At 40.5% G+C, this 23,334-nt stretch overlaps 1 protein-coding gene across 5 annotated transcripts in view; it reads left to right on the forward strand.

Annotated features, from left to right (window-relative positions):
• The window catches only part of RPTOR (regulatory associated protein of MTOR complex 1), a 403,326-nt gene that overhangs the window by 184,668 nt on the left and 195,324 nt on the right, over positions 1-23,334 (forward strand). For all 5 annotated transcript variants that reach the window (XM_058561824.1, XM_058561827.1, XM_058561828.1 and 2 more), the window contains exon 6: positions 7,502-7,677. In XM_058561824.1, coding sequence (XP_058417807.1) covers positions 7,502-7,677 — 176 coding nt within the window. The remainder of the gene's footprint in view (positions 1-7,501; positions 7,678-23,334) is intronic.

Genomic DNA, 23,334 nt, shown 5'->3' on the forward strand with positions numbered 1-23,334 from the left:
CAGCTCGTGTGGGAAGATTGAGTTCTCTTCTCTTGGCACCTTTTACCATTCCTGGTCCTGTAATTTAAAGTCTTGGGGAGGAAGAAAAGTGATTTCTCTGCATAAAAAATTTAGGAACCCTCACTGCTGATGGTATTAACTGAAATCCACAGACAAGCAATGTGTGTCATTAGTACACTCAACTTTCAGGGTGTAACTAAAATTCTACTTCCTTCATGGACACTTCCGTGAGCCTGAACTCTTTCTCAGTGGCCTCATATAGCAATTTTTTACATAATTAATTTGACAATTAATTTATGTTGTCTTGCAGTATCCTTCTATTGGGGTTGTCAGCTGTAATTTAAATCTATTATGTAAACCTGTCAACATGCCTCATATGAAGTGGATGCTCAGGAACTATTTACAGATTTAGTCTGATAAATAAATATACATCTGAATGAACTACCTTTATTTGTCTTCTTTAGATGTGTCTGTGATTCATTGAATATGTTTGACTTTTGATTGGTTTGTATACAGAGATGTAAAAAGAAACAAAAAATTATTAGCCCAAATACATGAATATAATATACTATTTGCAGCCATCATAAAACTGAGAACTTCTCCGAAGTTAAGTCGTAGAGTTTAATCCTTTTTTAAATATACCAGAAATTGCTTAATATTCAGGACCACAGATTATGGACAACACCATGGGATATGGTACAGGGCACTGTGGTTTCCAGCAGGACCCATCTGCTTGGCTCTGCTTGCTGTCAACCTGCCCAAGCTGGCAGGCTTCAGTATTCCCCTGAGCTGAAGCTAGAGGATACTGGGGTAATGGCCAGATGTTCTCTCTCAAAGGTTCTGTGGTGGCACAGGGTGGTGGAGTTTCTGGTGGCAACCAGAGAAATGGCTACACTAAACTGGCTGAACACGGAGCCCTGCCAGAGGAGAAGGGCCAGTGGGAAATTACCAACCCACTGGAGAGGAGGGACAGCAGGTCAGTGGTTTTCTTACCACTAAGGTCAGAAGCAAGGAAAAGTTGCTCATTCTTACCGTTTCTCTTCAACATTGTACGGTAAGACTTAGCCTGTGCACTAAGGCAAGGGAAAGACACAGAAAGCATACACCCTGGAGAAGAAGAAATTAAACTGTCTTTTTTTGAAGATGAAATGATCATCTATGTTGAAATGTCAGTCATAAGGATCTAATTGACATTTATAGAACACTCCACCCAGCAGCAGCAAAATACACATGCTTTTTAAGTGTCCATAGAGCATTCAAGATACATCATATCCTGAGTCATAAAGCAAAGCTCAACAAATTTTAAATAACTGAAATCACACAGAGTATGTTCTTTGATCATCCTAGAATCAACTAGAAGTCAATAGTAGATAACAGAAAAATCTCAGAAAAAAATTAACACCACATAATTCATGGGTCAGAAGTCTGAAGGGAAATAAAAAAAATACATTGAACTGAAGGAAAATGAATATACAACATGTCAATATTTATAAGATGCAGCTAAAGCAATTGAAAGGGAAATTTATAGCACTGAATCCTTATGTTAGAAAAGAGAAGTATCAAATTAATAATCTAAGTTCCTACCCGCCTTAGTCCATCTGGGCTGCTATAACAAAATACCACAGACTGGGTGGCTTATGAACAACAGAAGTTTATTTCTGACAGTCCTGGAGGCTGGAAAGTCCACGATGAAGGTGCCAGCATGGTCAGGTGAGGGCCCTCTTCCTGGTTCACATCCAGCACCTTCTCACTATGTCCTTACATGGTGGAAGGGGATGAAGGGGCTCTCAGGCTTCTTTTATAAGGGCACTTTTATAATCTCATTCATAAGGCTCCACCCTCATGACCTAAGCACCTCTCAAAGGCCCCACCTCCTATACATCACCTTTGGGGGTTAGGATTTCAACATATGCATTTTGGGGGGACACAAACACTCAGACCGTAGCACTACCTCAAGAAACTAGAAGAGGAGAGCAAAATGAACCCAAAGCAATTAGAAGAAAGAAAATGATGATGGTAAGAGCAGAAATCACTGAAATTGAAAACAGAAAAATAGTAGAGAAAAATCAATGAAACAAAAAGCTGATGCTCAGAAATAATCCATAAAATGGATAAATCTCTAGGAAGAATAACCAATAGAAAAAGAGAGAAGAATCAGGATCCTGCAACCATTAAAGGAATAATAAGGAAATACCAGGAACAACTTTACGCTCATGAATTTGACAACTTCAAAGAAATGGACCAATTTCTGTAAAACCACAAACTACCAAATCCAACCAAGATAAAATGGATGATATGCATAGTCCTACAACCACTAAAGAAATTGAATTTGTAATTTAAAAGTTCCTGAAAAGGAAATCTCCAGGCCCAGATATTTCACTAGAGAATTCTACTGAACATTTAAAGAAGAATTAACAGCAATGTTACATACTCCCTTCCAGAAAATAGAAGAGGGAGGAAACAATTTCCAGTTCATTTTTTGAGGTCATTATTACCCTGATGCCAAAAATGGACACACCATGCAAAAGAAAAAAAAAAAAACCACCAAAAACCACAGACCACTATCTCTTACAAACTTAGGTGCAAAAATCCTCAACAAGGTAATAGCAAATCGGTTCTAGTAATATGTAAAAAGACTTATACTCTACAGCTGAGTGGGATTTATTCCAAGTATGCAAGTCTGGCTTAATCTTCAAAAAATCAATTAATGTAATCCACCATACCAATAGACTAAAGTACAAAAATTATATGATCATATCGATTGACATAAAAAAAGCATTTGATAAAATCCAGCACCCCCTCATGATAAAAAAAACTCTTAGAAACTAGGGATAGAGGAGAACTTCTTCAACTTGATAAAGAGCATCTATAAAAAAACCTATAGCCATCAGCATGCTTAATGCTAAAAGACAGAATGTTTCCACCTAAGATCAGGGGCAAGGTAAGGATGTCCATTCTCACCATTCTTATTCAACATAGTACTGGAACTTCTAGCCAGCACAATAAGGCAAGATAAGGACATCAACAGTCACTAGGGAAATGAATCAAAACCACAGTGAGGTGCAATTCACATCTGCTAAGATGGCTAGAGTAAAAAAGATGGATAATTACAAGTGTTGGTGAGGATGTGGAGGAATTGGAACCTTCACACGCTAGTGGTGGGGATGTAAAATGGTGCAGCCACTTTGGAAAACAGTCTGGCAGTTCCTCAAATGTTAAACCTAGAGTTACCTAGAGTTACTATGACACAGCAGTTCCACTCCTAGGTTTATACACAAGAAAATTGAAAACATATGTTCACACAAAATATTGTACACAGATGTTCATAGTAGCATTATTCATAATAGCCAAAAAATGGAAAGTCTCTTCTTTATGTAAAAGGTCACAGGATTTTTAAGTATCTCCTTTTCTTTAGTTGCTGACTATGTAAGAGTAACTGGGGAGTGGAATTTGGTTATAATTTCTTATTGAGCATCTTCCCTGAGTTATAGAGTGATTCTAGAGCATTTTAGAAACTATTCAGTTGCTAACAGCTAAATGGCTTTAAAACAGTGGATGATGCATTTGGGTAAACTCTCAGGGTAATTGTGGCAAACTGTTGCTATAAGAGGTTCATTGCCCTTTGAAGATCGACATTGAAGAGTTTTTCGATATCATTACAAGTCTTCTTCCTACGAAAGGGACTCTTTCTTCTCTCTTGGCCTAGATTCCATAGTTCTGAGCAGTAAATACCACTTGGTTTTCAAATTATTGTTTAATATCAGATATATATAAAATTATATAAACTATTTATAAAAAAATTCCTACTTCTTTGTATCTACTGTTTTTAGGTACAGTATCAGTCACGTGATAGATGCTCCATTAATACCTTTGAAATGAGCTGGTTAAGCAGTACACTGATTTGTTTACAGATCTTAGTCTCTCTCTGATCTTTGCAAAAATGTCCATTGTAAGGAGGTGTTATTGACTTGAGAATAAAAGTTGCTTTAAATTAGAACTGGAATTATTACCAAGTAGATGCTATTTTCAGCAATCCACTTGTTAAAGATGCCTCTGAAATTATCAGTGCCATTATCTGTTTATAAAGATGTCTCTTGTGTGTATATGTATATGTGGAAAAGCAGCAGCTCAAGGTCACAGTTTTATTTAGAAAATGAGAAATGCCAGTGCTCCCCCTGCGACCCCAGCAGCAGTGCTTTCTGAAGTGAGTGGCTCACAGGACTTGGGTGAGCTGCCTGGCCAGCCTTCTCTTGAGCTCTGAGCGCATGAGCTCCATGTTACCCACGCATGTGGAAGATGTAACAGATGTCTTTTTTGGATCTGGTTGCTATGTATCGCATCTGAAGATTTTTCTGAATCCCTCCCAAATCCCCCAGAGGCTCTAGTGAGCTCTTAAAGATGAAAATTTTCCTGGTGCTTGAGTCTCCAGATTCCCCAGGAGAAACCCTTTTGGGTAAAAGTGCATCTCACCTGTGTCCTTCTGGATGAAAGATGGCTCCCAGCTGGAACTATTCACCTCTACACCTGGGCACCTTTTAAAAGGGCTGTGACTCACTATAGTTAGCCTTACACACGGGCTATTTCCAAAGAGTAATTTCAATTATAAGGTCACTATCACAGATAAATACAAAACCAAAACAATGTATGGGAAATAACTCATCCCTAAAATAGATTTTTTTGTATTCCTGGGTTAGCAAGCCTGAAAAATAATGATTCATTGGTGGAATACTTTGTCTTGAATGTCATTTTTTTAAAAATGTTAGTGATTCTAATTATCCTTAAAGCAGAGCTCTCATATGCCTTCTGTGCACCCAGTGGTGTCATGGGAAGGAAGGAATTAGAACACTTCCCGCTGAAAGGTGATGATGGGTACCATACTTAGGATTACCTGCAGCTAGACGTGATGCCTTCTCTTTGTTTGTACTCCAGCATACTGCAAGGGGCCTATTAAGTCGTTAGGGTTTCTGTCATCGACGATTTTGAATTGGGAAATTTAGTTCCTAATAGACATATTTGGGATAAAGATTTTTCTACATCTACCTGTCTCATTTCCTCATTCGGCATTCACGGAGTGCCTCCCATGTCCCAGTACTTTGCTAGGCTTTGGGCCAAGTGCTAGTGGACCACGAGGTGCAGTCTGAGGCAGGCATACACAGAGATACTGAGTAAACTCACTACCTAACAGTACTGCATGGCTCTCTCAGGGCTGCGGGAGCATCACCTTGGGCTGACAGCACGCAGACTGGAACGAGAAATGCCCTATAACAGGAGCAGCCTTCGCTTTCTTGGCCCACCTACTGACTGAGTGACTGACTGTTCACATCATCTCTTGGGGTTTCTGTTTCCTCATCATAAAAGATCTTTAAAAATGGAAATAAAACTTACATCCTGGGGATGTTGTATAAAACAAATGAAATAGTAAATGAGAGAAAGCTTTGAGAAATATCAACAACCATGCAAACAGAGGCATTATTAGTAAGGAGCAAAAACTGAGACACATAAACATTCTTTTCAAGTCAGGAAACAAATTAGTAGCCATGGGTGATTAAAACTTATGCCTTTCTGACCCATTCCGCCCTCCTTACTGCTCCTCGTCATCTAAAACATCCAGCACCTCTTCATGGAGCTCTGCTCTGGTCTGCATGGAAAGAGAATAGTCGGCCCCTCTGGTGCTTTACAACCCAAGGAGTTGCTTACGAAGCAAATAATTTAGAGGCTCTGGAGGTGGAATAATCCGCATTCTGTTTCTCTGATTCTCCAGATCCTTGTTGCTGAATGGCATGGAGGAAGTGTGTTCAGTCATTAAACTTCATTTTATAAGGTTTGAACTGGAGCTGTGTTTTGCAAATCCCTAAGCAGAACAGGCTGGTTACATTGGGGCCCAGTGGTGAAGAGCTTTTCATTCTGGGCAAATAATGGATATTTGTAGATGAGTGAGTGATGGGGTCCTGCAAGTTGTGTGGACCTGTAACTCTGTATTTTCTGGGTTTTATTTTATGTTATTTTAGTTACCTAAATGTTATACTCAAACGTCATGATTCAGGGCAACTGAAGAACAGGAAATGCAAATTCTCTCTCCAGCAGCCTGGTGTAATCTTCTTGTTTTGTCTGTTTCCTCTCACACTGCCACCCCGCCGTCCATCTCCTATCTACTCAGCCTTCTCAGCCCCGAGGGAGGTGCCAGGGGCTCCCAGTCCTCCCTTCCTCTCCTTCCTACACCAAGCCCGATGCCTCATCATGGCTTCTTCGTGCATCACTGCCCTGCTTCCCTAAGCGGAGCTGAAGGCGCTTTGCTGGGGAACTAGTTCCGACGTGTCCTGCCTCACTATTTCCAGGAGCAGGCAGAGCCGTGGGTACACTGGTTAAATTGTACTACCCCAAATGCCGTAAATTCTCGTACACCTCATATTTCTGAAAATGGCAGCAAAACCTGTTGTGGAAAATTGTCACATACATGCAACATGTGTAGTGAGGGGAAGGGAATCAAAATCCGCAATGCTAGAGTGATTGTGTTTGGTTACATCAGGGTCCTGGGTTTTGTTGAATATTGCTCTTTTTCATGACGGTGTAGTGACACCACATATCTGACAGTCCTGTGATTTTTTTTTTTTAACTGTTGAATGCATTGCATTAATTTAAAAAAAGATTTACACTTTTAATTAGATTTCATTCAGTCAAAAATGAAATTTTGTGTGCATCCTCACAGTATACAAGAATTACTTTGCTGCTTTTCTTCCTAAAATTCAGTGTGCTGTCAGCTTCATGTCTGGTACCCTTACCTTACCAAAATCTCACTGAAGCATGTATCAAGCAAGTATTACTGTTCCTGCTTTAAAGAGAAATGAAATTTTGTATTAAACAAAACCTTTCTCCCTGATTACAAAGGTAATGCATATTTCTTTGTAGGACGTGTGGAGAAATCAGATAAGGAAATGAGAAGATGAAATCACCCGTGACCCCCTGGGCTGGGAGCCCCTCTGCGTCTGCTTTCCAGTCTTCCTGGGTGTGGTCGGCCACACCACACTCGGGTTTTGCCATCTGCTTTTTGGTGGTGACGTTAGTGGTGGTGGTGGTGTTCACGTTCTAACCCTGAACGTCGTTCTGTGTCACCAAACACACCAACATAAGGTTATGCTGGGTTAAAGACCGAATTTTAAAATAAACAGTAAGACACCATAAGGGACCTAGGGGGAAATATATGTGGACACTGGTATAATCAGAGATTAAGTAAGGACCTTAACACAGGAAAACCATAAAAAAACCCGATTTACCAGAGACCAAGCCTTGTGGTGTCATTGGAGGGACCTTGTACAATGAGAGCTTGTAGTTATTCTCCAGGAGAGAATTCAACAGTGTGCTTCTCTCCAAAGGACTTTGCAGGGACACCCAGAGCCTTAGGCCTCAGTTGATGGATTCTCTCCTTCGGCATTACATTCCCTACTTACTCTTCACTTGTGCACAACAGCCAATTCACTCGCTCTTCCTTAATGTTACCCTGCAGGTCGCTGCAATTAACCCAAACCACCCACTTGCGCAGATGCCTTTGCCCCCGTCGATGAAGAACTGCATTCAGCTGGCAGCCTGTGAGGCCAACGAGCTCCTGCCCATGATCCCCGACCTCCCAGCTGACCTGTTCACATCGTGCCTCACCACTCCCATCAAAATCGCCCTGCGCTGGTAAGTGGCACCTGCTGTGTCCACCCAGTGACCCCACTCCTCTGGGGTTTCTCACATTCGGGATCCCAGATTACACAGATCCAAGGAATCTACCCCGGTTTTGGACCCAAGTTATAGACGTGGACTCAGGATCCTAGGTAGATGCTTGGTCTTTCCTCTCAGAGAGTTAAAGCCACTTCCTCCCTCCTGGATCAGTTGCGTGTGGAGTTTGCTGCTTTTGTTTGTTGTGGGAGTGTTATTAGATAGTACCAAGATTGGTCATACTGGAAACCGGACTTTCTTTTGAAAAAAGAAAAGGCTATCCTGAAAAGAGAAGTTATTTAATTCCTTGCTTGAGTTGAAGTATAATCTTTCAGTTTATTCTTAGCAGTAAAAAAAATTACGATTTTTTTCTACCACTGTTCTCTTTAGAAGTTCAGAGCTCTTGCAGATATGACTGAGGAAATGTATGGGATATTCCAGGGCAGTAGAACCTGCATGTAAGATCCTCTACACTGGCAGGATTCAGAATGGGACGTGTGCTTCCTGCCTCCAAATCCAATTTTCTCCCCTAGACCATCCTGCCACCCCTGTAATATCTGCTTTTCCGTTTTATGTTTTGCTGAACAGCTTGTATGTAGTAGCTATTATCCAGCTAGTAGAAAAAGGGACCTCCGGTGAGGTGCAGGCGAGAATGGTGCAGCCATGGTACGTTACCTGTCTGGGTGGGGGCCCTCTCCTGGGCCTTCTATCAAGATGCCCTAACAGCACAGATACACAGACTCTTGATTCCGTCCCCCACAGCTCTGGAGAGACTACTGAGTCAAGTGTGGACTCTGGGGGCTGACAACACAGGGACCAGCCCCAGGGCAGTCCCCTGCGAGGGACTGCAGCCTGGGCAGGGTTGCCTGGGGGTGCCTTGAGCTGCTGCGTTGAAAAGAAAACTTGGACTTGCTGCTTTGCTCTGCAGCAACATTCCCAATCCACCCAAAACCCTGGGGTGAGGGGGTAATGAAACTGGGCTGACTGAACAGCTCCCCTCGGCCATGTATCTCCCCAGCTGAGCCCTCCCCAATCCCAGGGCTGTGGATTACCCTCAGGGAGAGGTCTCTTCCAGTGCAGCTTGTCCCTAAGAAGTTAGGAGGGGGAAAGGAGCTGCCTGCAGACCAGCAAAGGGCGTGATGGACAGTGTCCCTCAGCTGCCTGAGCTCATCCCCCTCAGCTGACATAGGCCACTCCCCCTGCACCCCGTGAAGCAGAGCTCACATGGGAAAAGTAGACCTCCGGGGGGCACAGCCACCACAGGAGAGGGCTGAGCTGCATGGTGTGTGAGGCAGAGCTGTCATAAGCAAGCATGATGCTCACAATGGGGAGGTGAAGGTAAGAAGACACTAGTAGCAAGAAGTGAGACCACAAAGCAGGAGTATAGGAAAGAACCACATCGAGATCCAGGAGGAAACCAAGAGTAGGAAGACGGGATTCGTAGCAAGAGTGAGACTGCTGCAGCCTGCATTCATGAGTCGGAAGGTGACAGTGGGATGCTCAGGGAGGCAGCAGGAAGGACAGAAACAGAATGAAAAGCAGCAGACATGGAGAGAGGTGGGAGTCCCCACGTGCAGAGAGAAGATGACTGTGGCAGAGGTGGGAATACCTGAAGGTGACAAGCATACATTCCCCAGAATCGGAAAACAGAAAGACCTCAGACTGAGGGCTCATGCCCGACAGGAGGAAACGGGAGAGCTCTGACCCTGCATCTCAGAGTGAGGCTGAAGACATCGTGGAAGCCACACTGTTTCTGAGCCGCCTCCACCCATGTCTCTCATTTCTCTGTGGCTGCAGCCCTCTATGAATGCAGGTCTTTTTATTCATTAATTTATAAGTGAGTTCTTCTTTTTTAACTGTCTGCACTCTCTTTGATCGCTGTCAGGAAATGTTTGTGGTGCCATTTAACATGACCCCAGGAAGATCGTTGGTCCAGATGACTCAGGAATTCATTCATTTTATTCATTGTCCAAGAAATAATTTACTAAGTACCAACTGTGTGCTTAAAACTGACGCTAAGCACTATACATATGCCAAAAACGCATATTGCCTTCAAAAGTGTATAGTCGAGGAGATGAGATGTGGCCTGAAAATCTGTCATATAAATGGGTGATTTATGCCAGGCCAAGGAAATCTGAACATTTCAGACAATACATGATCAAGGACGAAATGAATTTATGGCACCAAGGGCTATTGTATTTCCAGAAGACAGGGAAATCCCTAAGGGCCAAGGGGATCAGAGAAACCTTCTTGGAGGAGATGGAACTTGGATCAGGGTCCCGGCAGATGGCTGGGATTTGCAGAGGAGCAGAGCGAGCACTGTAGACAGGTGGCGCTCAGCCTGAGCAAATGTGCGACAGCAGGATGGGCATGAGTTTCTGAGAAGAGTGAGAAGATCGGCTGAATTAGAGAGGAAGATGTTCAAAGGGTCACTGAGGTCAGATTGTGGGTGTCTTTGAACACTGGGCCAAGGACCTTGACTTCTAGGATTGGCAGAGGAGAGCCCCTGAAGGAGTTTATGTGGGAAAATGACTTAAGAATAGTGTTTTAAGAAGATAACGTAACGTTGGGGAGACCTTGGTCGTAATTAGGCTTTTATCACAGCAGTGCAGTCATGATCTGGTCAAATGAAAGCAGGAAGTTAGCAGGGGCCGTGGGGCCCATGGGCAGCAGCGCCCGCAGATGTACCTCGGAATCTGCTGTGGAACAGGCCTCGTTTCCACTCATTTTCCCGCCTCTCCCTCCAGATTTCCTGCCCTTACTGCTTCTGTGTACCCTGACTCCAGAATCGACACTGTGTGCCAGCTTTGCTTAGGGACTCCACCCAGCCTGGAGTATTTGATGGGACTCTTACAGGGCAGTTATGCAAATTTCCAGGCAGATGGGTGGAGGTGCAGGGAGAGAGTGAGGAAGGAGGAGCCAAGAAGAGCACAAATGGAGCCTGAAATGAAATCTGTACCTGCCAGCACCCTCTGGCCTCCCCACTCCAACACCCCTGCTGCCAGCGCAGCGAGTTGATATGTTTCTCTCTCCCTGTCTCCACTGTGAGTCGAGAGGGACTTGGTGACCCTTCCCTTACATCTGTGTACCCCTAAAGAAGCTGCTTTCACCTGGGGGCCAGTCAGCCCTCTGATGAGGGAACGGGCTTTCACTCCACCATGACGTGATGCAGTATCTCAGTAGCCATCTGAAATCTTTTTTGGAGTTAGGATATAATTAAATTTTTTAAATAGGAGGCATTTGGTAGGAAGCACAGTGAAAAACAAATCAAACTAATGCAGTTACCATAAGATGGACTTGGAAATCAGTACAGCACAGTTGCAGATGATAGTCATCAGATGATCACTGCCTAGAACAATGAAGTGTCTCAGGTGGATAGATCTTTTACAATAAACCACTTTCTGCCATATTGAGGTGTTGAAATTAGATTGAACATAACGTTTTGCTGAGGTGTCCTTAGCCTATGAATGGCAATAAACCATATTCATTGGAAGAATTGTCAAGTGAAATGTGCCCTCCTTTGTAATAGCTGAGTTAAAAACCACCAGCTTTTTTTTAAATGGAGAAAGGAAACAGTTTGGCAGACAGTACTTATTTATTTATTTATTTTAAAGGATTTTGGTGGGGGGGAGGGAGGAGATTGACCCTGCACTAACATATGTTGCCAATCTTCCTTTTTCTTTTTTTCTCCCCAAAGCCCCAGTACATAGTTGTGTATCATAGTTGTAGAGTTGTAGCTCTTCTATGTGGGATGCCGCCTCAGCATGGCTTGATGAGCAGTGTGTAGGTCCACGCCCAGGATCCAAACTGGTGAACCTGGGCCGCTGAGGCAAAACTTCGCGAACTTAACTGCTATGCCACCGGGCCAGCCCCGACAGTACTTATTTATGCTTATAGTGTTAAAGTTTTGTTTTTTCACTTAAAAAAGTCAACTTAAGGGACCAGCCCCATGGCCTAGTGGTTAAGTTCGGTGTGCTCCACTACAGCAGCCCAGGTTCAGATCCTGGGCATGGACCTACGCCACTCATTGGTGGCCATGCTGTGGCAGCGACCTACATACAAAATAGAGGAAGACTGGCATAGATGTTACTTCAGGGTGAATCTTCTTCAAGCAAAAAAGAGGAAGATTAGCAACAGATATTAGCTCAGGGTGAATCTTCCTCAGCCAAAAAAAAAAAAAAAAAGTCAACTTAATATTTTCCTGTTAAAAGTGGAATGTATGTTTTTTTGTAGAAAATTTACTAAAAAGTGAAAAGAAGAAAAAGATTATCCCAGATTTTACCATCTTTACCACAATTACTCTTAACTTTTTGGTGTATTGCCTATCAGTCTTTTTTTCTATGCAATACATTTTTACATTGATGTAATTAGACTGAATTTACAATTTCATATACTTAATACTTAACATTATAATAAATTTATCCTAGACCATTGGTAACTCTTAGTTAACATCATTTGTAACAATTGCATAATATTTCACTGTATTGATGTTCCATGTTTTATTTAACCAAAGTTGAGGGTTTTAGGATTTAGGATACAGATATGTCAAGGTAGGAAAGCTCAGAGTAGCTCTAGAATAGGTGTTCGAAAACTTTTTCTCTAAAGGGCAAGATAGTAAATAGTTTAGGCTTTGTGGGCCAGAGAGTTTCAGCTCTGCTGTTGTAGCACGAAAGAGCCATAGACAGTATGTAAGCAAATGAGTGTGGCTGTGTTCCAATAAAAGTTTTTTTACAAAAATAGGCAGTGGGCTGGATTTGGCCTGTAGGCCATAGTTTGCCAACCTCTGTTTTAGAAAATGAAACCAGGATTTTAGCTGCAAATTGATATCTGGCATGGGCTCCATCTGCTCGCCGCAAGATAAAAGGCCAAGCAGGCGGTGGCAGAGAAAGAACTTTGATAAGGGCTAAGCTAGCATATCAGAAGGTGGTGGACTTGGCCGGCCCCATGGCATAGCGGTTAAGTGCATGTGCTCTGCTGTTGGCGGCCCGGGTTCAGATCCCGGGTGCACATTGACACACTGCTTGTCAGGCCATGCTGTGGCAGCGTCCCACATAAAGTGGAGGAAGATGGGCACGGATGTTAGCTCAGGGCCAGTCTTCCTCAGCAAAAAGAGGAGGATTGGCATGGATGTTAGCTCAGGGCTGATCCTCCTCACAAAAAAAAAAAAAAAAAAAACAACATGGTGGACTATTGTCCCAAAAAACTCATTTTAAAGGGAACTGATTTGGAAGTGACTTATATAAGGCAAACGGGGTTGGGGAGGGGCCTCAGACATGTCAGGTGATGGATGACTGCAGAACGTGGAGTGCCTCTCCGTAGAGGATCTGCCAAATGCAACATTCCTGAGGAATCTAAGAAAACCTCAGTTACTTCCTTATCTGGGACAGAAGGGACAGCTAACAAGTTATTCTTTCTACCAGTCACGGATTAGCTTGCCTACGTGCAGTTCTAAGCATTTATCCAAAGCATATTGTGAGAATAAGACAGGGAAGTGAGCATGTGGCCTTGGGGGCTGAAGTTCTAAGAGTCCTCTGCACAGGGGCCACTGGCTTTCATATTTCTTCATGGGCCGCATGTGCAGATCTGGGGGGGGGTTCTGGGGTGTTGCATGCCATGGATCTTTAGTCTACAATATGTAAAGCTTACGATCAGTTACGTTACCGTCTCAATGCTGCTTGCATGATGCTTAGTCAGGCGGAGGGCTGTCAGCAAGCTACTCTCTTATCAGCGGTCCTCCTGCTGTTCTGCAAGGTAAGCTCAGAAACTTTGGTTACTTTGTTTCCCACGTTACCCTTGTGGGTACAGGCGCAGTTTCATCCAAATCCAGGGAAACTTGAAATCTTTCGTTCTCGGTTTCAAAATGACTGCTGTACCTATCTACTGGTCAGTAAATAACTTAGAAAAAGGTTATGGTCAAGAAGATTTCCTTCCTTCCTTCCTATGTAAATAAGAGGATGGTTTTTAACACTACTGTGCTCATTATATAAGGCACAGTTGCAAAAGTATGTTATATGCTTTGTAAATATAATACAGCCTTGCTTTATATGTACAACATATGTATATGTGTATTTTGGTGGCAAGTATATTTATGAATCTTATTTGATGATGAAGTAGTTTTTGGAAAACGTTGTTCTCTGACTGTTTTTTCATTTTTGCCTCAATCTTTCTAATTTTTAGAAACTGATAATTTCAATAATTCTGAAATGAGTAATTACATTATTCTCCATATAAGTGATTACCTTACTCACCATATGTATTAGTCTAGTATAAGAATCCAAAATATATTTTTTCCTTTGGCTTTTTTCTCCTCCTTTGATTGAGTGGCAGAACACCATTTTAAATTTATTATGGGTATATTTGTGTACTACTGAAAATTATAACTCACTGGTACTTAATTTACTGTGGGGCTTGCTATAAAATAGATTGATGCCTATTGCGTTGTGCAGCAGGCAATCGTATTGTCTATTAATGAAAGTGATAGACGTTATTTTGGATTGAATAGGGGTCAAGAAGCTTGTTTCCTTCCTTTCAATTTAATTGAAGAATTTCAAGTAGTTTAAATGTTAATGACATAGTATTAATGTCTATTTGTCAGCGTGGAAAGTTTCGCCCTCATATCTACCCAGCAAGAGATGGCAGATGCACAGACATCCAACTACGCAGGTGGCATGTGAAGCTCTTCATCGTTTATCTGGCCGGACTGAGCAATGTGTAGTGCTCGTCTCATCTCAGACACTTGCTCTGACATTTGCTCTTTATATTTTCCTGAAGACTCAGCCAAGAATCAGTCAGAATTACTTTGGAAACATAAATTCTTGCTGGTGTTTGATGATGGGATTAACCATTCGTTCTCTGTAGAGTTTTCTAAAATATGGCTTCTTTGCTAGAGAACAGACTGTCTGCCTACCATGCAGTGCTCTGTGTTGTGAACTTTTTCAGCTTCTTTTAAAAAGCTGGATAAAATGACTGCCTTACTTCTTGTGTTTGAAGGCAAAGTTCAGGGACCCTCCCAGACAATGAAGCAATCTGGACACGTTAGTGAATAAAATTGTCTTACCAGTTTACTTTTTTTTTTAATTTATTTATTATTTATTTATTTATTTATTTTTTCTCCCAAAGCCCCAGTAGATAGTCGTATGTCATAGTTGCACAGCCTTCTAGTTGCTGTATGGGGGACGCGGCCTCAGCATGGCCAGAGAAGCGGTGCGTTGGTGCACGCCTGGGATCCGAACCCGGGCCGCCAGCAGCTGAGCGCGCACACTTAACCGCCAAGCCACAGGGCCGGCCCGTCTTAACAGTTTACTTTGTAGTAGTGTCACACTTTGTGTCTTAGGCCTCAGTAGTAGGTAAGTTTAATTTGGAATTTCTTTAAATGGTTTTCTTATCTGATGGTCTTCATAATATGGCCTCGGCCATAATCTGGTCCTGCTGCATAAATTCCAAGATGGTTTCAGGGTAATTTCCAAAGTCTTTCAGGTTATGTAATTTGTCATGTGCCCACTCTGAGGAAAATATTTTTTCTCCCCAAACTGGATGATGTACTCTCACTGTTCCAGTCTCTTGACACACACTCAATTAAGATAAATATCATAATGTATTGTAATAGAGCTCCTTTAAAGAAAGTTGACATGTAAAATCCTGATTTATGCTGCTAAGAAGGAGAATTAAACCAGACAGAATGGCACGGGCTGCTGACTCCCTCCCCTAACCCAATCCTTGGGGTGCCAGAGGAGAGAGTAAAACTGATATGTCCTACACTGAGTCCACTCAACAATGAAGTCAGAAACGATGTGGAACCCTGGGAGAGGGCTGAGTCCATTGAGGGTTGGGAGAGGAGGCAGGAATGGAGACGGTGGAGCAGGTGAGAACCAGAGTGTGCAGGTAAGGGTGGGTGGAGGGCTGGGCTTCCTGATTGCGCACATAGCTCCCCCTAATTGCCCCGGATGGGTACAGCTTGCTTTGCTGTATCTGGGGCTCAGAAAGAAGGGAGGAGGGAAGGAAAGAAAGAAGGTATACCACCTCTCCTTTGTGGAATAACCTACACCTATGAAAAGCAGAAACACTACACCAGGCAGAAAAAGAATTTAGAGTGAGAATAACAAACATACTCAAAATGATAAAGGAGGATATTGGAAATATGAAGAAGAAACTGGCAGTTAGGAAGAAAGGTCAGTGGGAGATATTGATCATGAAAAATGTAAATGATGAAATAAAGAATTTAGGAGATAGATTGAAAAGCAGCATTATGGGTATAGCCAAAGGACAAATTCGAGAGCTAGAAAGTTGGGGCAAGGAATTCATACCAAAGAGAGAGAGATAGAAAGAAGGAGAGAAAAATGAGAGACCAGAAAGACAGAATTCAAGTTTGAATATCTAAGATATTAATCATGAAAAATAAGTATAAGTATAGATATCAACATATTAGAGAGTACCACCAAAAGAATGAAACTAGGATGTGTAATTTTCACATGAGAAAAGAAAATTTTTCTCCAGAAGAAGGTAGAAAAAGAAAAAACAAAAGCATAGTAAATAGAAAATGTGAAACAAGATGGCCGAAATAAGTTTTGAAATGAAAGTGATTATCTAACTATAAATGAGCTGAATTCATCTCTCAAGGGACAGTGGTTCTCATGTTGGATAAAAATCAGCATGATATAGCAATCTCTCATCCACGGGACATGTGTTTAAAACAAAATATGGGAAAGGTTGAAAATCAAAGGTTGGAAAAAGAGAAATCTGAACTCAAAGAACGCTGAGGTGACAATTTTAATATGGGTCAAAGCAGAATCTCAGATAAAAATTATTGAAAGGGACAAAGAAAAACCTTTTATGGTGGTGAAAAGAGCAAGAGATCAAAAAGATATGCTGCTCAGGACTCTATATGCATCTAACAACATGGCCTTGAAATATTTAAGATGAGAACTGAAAGAACTAGGGATAAAAGTAGATAAATCAGGAATGTGGATACTGAGACACCAAGTTGATAAAAAGTAAGCAAAATAGATAAGATTTTAATAACAGGATTAATTAGCTAGATCTAACTGAGGCATAGAGGACCATATACACAACAAACACCGAATACATGTTATTTTTGAGCATATGTGAACCATTCACAAAAATAAACTGTCTACTAGGCTACAAAGGAAGCTTTAATAATCCCAGAGAAGCAACATCATATAAACTGTATTCTTAGACCACCATACGATAAAGTTGGAGCTCAATAATGAAAGGATAGCTTTAAAAAAGTCTGAAAACTAAAAATCTTACTCTTAAAAAGAAAATCGGAAAAGAGGAAATACTTTTAAAAAATTGTGAAATACTCAAAGCTGAATTACAGTGATAGCACAACTTTTCATATCTGTGGGATATAACTAAAGCAGGCTAGGATTTAATACATTTAGTCAGAAAACAAAGATTTAAAAATAAAAGAAAAATCAAAATTCCCCTTCAAGAGCCAGGGGAAAATGCAGTAAACCAAAAAAACTATGAAGACAGGAAATCCTGAAGATGAAGGCAGCCCTTAGCTGTTCGTAGTGCCTCCACATCCAGAGTACCTCTGGTTAATTTCTCCAGCATTCCACCAATGAGGAAGAGAAATCCTAGGACTCTAACCACTCTTTATACAAATTTTGGACCAGTACTCTCATTTTCAGTTCCTCCTTCATGGGAGCGTGGTACCTCAATTCTTTATCCTTTCTGAAATTCTGCGTTATGAGTTGGCTTGCTTCTTTTTGGCTTTTCCCCTTCCAGGTTTAAGTTTCAGGTTTCAGTTCTCTCTCCTCTGCTGAGTCATTACGACTTGTCAAACTCTTTCTTATATTTGGTTGAAATTTTTAAATTATGGTAATAAGAGTAGTTAGCGTTTATTGAGCATCGTAAGTGCCATTACATGAATTAACTCATTCAGCCCTTATAACAGGCCTGTGAGGCATGGATTACCGTTAGCCCTGCTTTCAGGATGAGGAAGTTGAGGTTGCATGGGTCGTAACTGGTAGAGCCAGGACTCAAACCCAGTACCTCGACCCCAGAACTGCCACTCGTTAACTGCTGGTGTGGTCTGCCTGTCTGCATGGTGACCAGCTTCTCACCTTTGCCGTAATTTTCTCTCCGGTACTCTTTGTTCTTGTCTTACTCCTTTTCTTTCGCTTTGGTGAAGTTATGGAGGGAGTGGAGATCTTTGTACATGTTTAATCCACCATGTTTAAATAGAGGTCATGAAGACTTACTTAACTTGGTAAAGGCTACATGAAGCTCTTCAGCAAACATCAGGCTTAGTGGATAAACTTGAGACACCTTCCCTTTAAAATTGGGAATAGGCAAGGATTCTCTCTGGCGCGACTGCAATATTAGAAGTCCTGGCCATTATTAAGACAAGCAAAAAGAGGAAGATTGGCCACAGATGTTAGCTCAGGGCTGGTCTTCCTCGCCAAAAAAAAAAAATTGTGATAGGTTTTATAAATTTTAATTAGAAAAGTCTAAAATTTGTCGTCTAAGCTTTCTGTATAAAACCAGAAAAAGAGAAGCACATTAAACGCTAAGTAAGTAGAAGAAAGGAAATGAAGAGCAAAAATAAAGTAGAAAATGTACCAGAACAATCTAGAAAACCTATGAAATCAAACGATAGTTTTTGAAAAGTTGAATAGAATTGTTTAAACTCTAGCTAGAATGGTCAAGAAAAACAGAAAGAAGATACAAATTACCTATATCAGAAATGAACAAGGGAGCATCACTACAGATCCCACAGGCATTAAAAGGATAATCAGGGACTCCTTTCAAATATGAAGGACTTGATGCCAATGAATTCTACGTCTTAGATGAAATGAATGGATTCTGTGAAAGACACAAATTACCAAATCTGACACAAGTAGAAAAAGAAAATCTAGATAGTTTATATCTCATAAAGAAATTGAATTACTAGTTAAAAGCCTGACAGAGAAAACTCTAGGCCCAGGTATCTTTGATGATTTCTCAAACATTTAAGAAAGAAATAATACCAATCCTTATGCAAACTCTTTCAGAAAATAGAGGAAGGGGAACATTTGTTATCTCATTCTAAGAGGCTAACTTTTTACCCAGAAAATCAAAATCAAACATTTTGCGAAGAAAAAAAAACAAAAAAAGAACCTACAGACCAAGATCCCTCATGAACACAGATATAAAAATTCTTAATAAGATATTAGCAAATGAAGCCTATCAATATATAGAAAGGATCAAATGTTATGATCAAGTAAGGTTTATCTCAGGAGTACAGCATTTGTTTAACGCGAAAATAAATGTAATTCATTCTATTAGCTGAATTGAGAAAAACCATATGATCATCTCAATAGATAGCATAAAAAGGATTTGTCTAAATTGGACACCCATTCATGACAAACACAATTCAGCAAACTAGAAGAGAACATTCTCAAGCTCATAAAACGCATCAAAGAAAAACCTATAGCTAACATTGTATTTAATGGTGAAAGACTAAATGTTTTCCCCAGAAGACTGGAAACAAAGTGAAGATGTTCACTCTCACCAGTACTATTCAGTATTGTACTAGAAGTCCTAGTCAATGCAATAAAGCTAGAAAAAAATAAAAGGGCATGCAGATTGGCAAAGAAGTAGAACTATTGATTCACAGACAATGTGATTGTCTGCATAGAAAATCATGAGACGTGTACAAAAAAGTCACTGGAACTAGTAATTCATTTTAGCATGGTGTCAGGATATAAGATCAATACCTAAAAATCAGTTGCATTTCTATATAGTAATAACAAATAGTTGGAAATTGAAATTTAAAAAGTATGATTTGCTGTGGCATCAAAGTTCTGAAATACTTGGAGATGAACATGACAAAATATATGCAAGACCTGTGCACACAAAACTACAAAACATTGCAGAGAGAAATGAAAGATCGAAATAAATGGAAGCTTATGTACAGTGCTTATGGAGTAAAAAACTCAATATTTTAAAAAGCTAATTGTACCCAACTTGATCTGTAGATTCAGTGAAATCCCAGTGAAAAATTCCATCTTTTTTTTTTTTTTTTGAAATTAACAAGATGATTTTAAAATTTATATAGAAATGCAAAGGGCACATTGGTTTATTTTGAGACTTAATATAAAGTTACAATAATCAAGATTGTGGTATTGGTATAAAGATAGCCATATAGATCAATGGAACCAGAATATAGAGTGCAGAAGTAGACTCACACATATATGATCAATTGATTTTGGACAAAGGTAACAAGATAATTTGATGGAGAAAGGACTGTCCTTTCAACAAATGGTGCTGGAACAACTGGCTGTCCATTCAGGAAAAACAAACAAAAAAACAAAACCCCAACCCTTATTGTACTTATTGTCTTTACTGTACTTATTGTACAGAAAAATTAATTTCTGATCTTATACATATAAAAGGTAAAGCTATAAAACTTATAGATGAAAACATAGGAGAAATTGTTCATGATTTTTTAGACATGACACGAACAGCTCAAACCATTAAAAATTGATGTATTGAAGTTCATCAAAATTAAAAACTTCTGCTCTTTGATAGACACTTTTAGAAAATAAAAAGATAAACCACAAACTAGTTGAAAAGATTTACAATACATGTGTCTGACAAAGATCTGTATCCAGAATATATAAAGACCTTTAAAAACGCAATCATGAGAAGACAATACAAATTTTAAATAAATGGCCAAATGATTGGAATAGATGCTTTACAAAGAAAATGTATGAATGGCTGATAGACACATGAAAGGCGCTCACTTGTGTTGGCAAGAACGTCAAGTACCTGGGACTCATACATCGCCAGTGGAAATGCAGAATAGTACAACCACTTTGGAAAACAGTTTAGCAGTCTAATAATATTAAATATACACATAGCACACAACCCACCAATTCCACTCCTACGTATTTACCCAAGAGGAATGAAAACGCGTCCACACAAAGATGTGCACAAGAATGTCCATAGCAGCTCTATTCATGGTATCCAAAACCTGGAAATGACCCAGATGTCTGTCCACAGGTGAATGGATAACCAAATCATGGTACACCCATATAATGTATCACTACTTACCAATACAAAGGAACGAGCTGTTGACACACACATGAATGAGTCTCAGAAACATTATATTGATTGAAAGAAGTTAAAAACAAAAGAGTACAGTTTATGATTTTGTGAAGTTCTCAGACTGAACTATGATGAGAGAAAGCAGATCTAGCTTGCTGGAGCCAGATATAGGGGTGGGATTGACAGGAAATAGGACGAGGAAGCGTTTTGGGGTGATGGAATTTTTCTACATGCAGATTGTGCTGGTGGTTACACAGATACACATTTGTCAAATGCTTCAAACCATAATGTTAAAATGGGTCCATTTATTGTATGCAAATTGCACCTCATTAAAGTTGATATAAATGTTTTTAAATGCAAAATGTTGCGTGAAAAAATAAACAGGTTTAGATTTATATCATGATTCTTTTTTGTAAATTAAACACAAAAAATACAGTTTAAACTTAAGTTTAGGGCCGGCCCCGTGGCTTAGTGGTTAAGTGAGCGCGCTCCACTGCTGGCGACCCGGGTTAGGATCCCGGGCTTGCACCGACGCACTGCTTCTCTGGCCATGCTGAGGCCGCGTCCCACATACAGCAACTAGAAGGATATGCAGCTGTGACACACAACTATCTACTGGGGCTTTGGGGGGAAAAAATAAATAAATAAAATCTTTAAAAAAAAAAAAAAAAAAAACTTAAGTTTACACATATACTTAAATAAAAATATGACAGGGCATACATACATTTACTAGATGTGTGTGCCTATGGAGTGTTGAGAAGGGTTAGGGACATGGGGGAGAAACATAGCAGAAGAGAAGGCACACACACCAGTGATGACATGTGCCCCAATGAAGGGCTGTGCACAGCTTCTCTGGATGCCTGAGATCTTAAAAAGGTCACATATATGAAACAGGCCAGACAGACGATCCTTTGCAAAATACTTGTATTTTAAAATCATGTCTGCTTTTATTTTTTTCAAATATCAGCTGAACATATTCAAAGTGCTGTCTCAAGGCTCAATGTAATCAATAATGATAAAAGCTAAGAAATAATGTTTGCTGAGTTACTGCCTAAAAATTGACTAATTTGACCAAATTTTAGGCACCTAGGGCCTTTTGAAAATCAGCGTATTTGCTCAGAAAAAGTATTTTCTTAAATGGAATTTTTTTAAAGGACAGGCTGCCTTTTTATTTTTGGTTCATGTTGGGGCTTATTTATCTCCTAGTAATTTACTGTTGGCTCACGTTTTCTCTTTTCCTCCAGTGTTTATCTAACATGAGAACCATAGATACATTATCTCAGATGAGATCTTGCTAGGCAGTTTACTGAATCCAAGAGTCTTTTGTGAGAGTTTGAATGCGTCAGTATGTAATGTGCGTGGAAGACTCAAGGGTGGCAAGCGTGAGCGGAATATTCTTTTAACATAACAGGAGTGCTCAGCAGAGAATGAAGATGATAGGTGGTTTAGCTCACAGTGGGCCTCGTACAGCCACTGAGTTATTAATATCATTCCAGGAAATCAACTTTGGGTGAAATGATGCTCATCAAATAGTGTTCCGCCCCTGCCAGCCTCATCCCTACCTGTCCCAGTCCTCCTGATTATCTTGGCTAATGGGAGGAAAGCCATTTGTCCTCTGCTGCTTTGATACCATCTTCACTGTGTTCCAAATTAGTTTTAATCCCTGTTTGAAATCATACCTGCAGAGCAAGTAAATTACATCACTTTTTATAAAACAATTACTTGTTAACTATTTATGTGCCTATTTGTATCTTTTTATTAAACTTCTGGGCATTTTAATGGTACTTTGACTTCTTATCTGATTTGTGTGCCTAAGTATGCACGTGCCTACATGTGTAATCAGTAATATTAAGTCATATTACTTTCAAAAATGGTTAATGCATACAGCTGCATATTTAATAGTGGACATTCACAACCCTTATGGAATGAGAAAGCAATCATTTAGTGTTGCACTGGGCAGTGTATCGCATAAACCATTTTCTTTCTCATTTTACTTGTGCTAAGATGAAATTGATGGTCTCTCTTAAATAGCATCTTCTTTTGAATACCAGAACCACGTGACCACGTAAAACCCATGCAGATGGTAGGGTAGTGTCTGCAGCGCTGTTTTAAAATGGCGTAAATTAAGCCATGAGATGTCAGCCTCTTCTTTAGTTTTCTTACTTCTTGTCATTCGCACCCTTGGTGTCCACATACTTGATTCAGAACCATTTAAACCGGCTGCAGAGGCCACAGTAAGGGACCACAGGGCTGGGCTTTAAACCTCGCTTTAGTTATAAGTGCTGTCACCATACTCACTGGAACAGCCTGATGTTTGCTTCTTCTGAGATTGAATTGACCCTGTGAAAGAAAAGCTGTTCTAGTCAGGTAGCCTCATGAGTATTAAATTATAAAGATTTGTGAGTCAAAATCCCTGTCTGCCAGGAAGAGAGAGACCCACACACTTATCAGTGCTGCTCCTGGAGATGGAGAAGAGAGTGACAGATTCCTTGTGTGTGCCTTGGAGGCAGGCTAGATCGTCACTGTTGGGGGTGTCATCAGTTCTAAACATCCTACGATGAGTAAGGTCTCACTAAAGCG

The sequence above is a fragment of the Diceros bicornis genome, chromosome 18, assembly GCF_020826845.1.
Source record: "Diceros bicornis minor isolate mBicDic1 chromosome 18, mDicBic1.mat.cur, whole genome shotgun sequence".
NCBI classification, from domain to species: domain Eukaryota; kingdom Metazoa; phylum Chordata; class Mammalia; order Perissodactyla; family Rhinocerotidae; genus Diceros; species Diceros bicornis.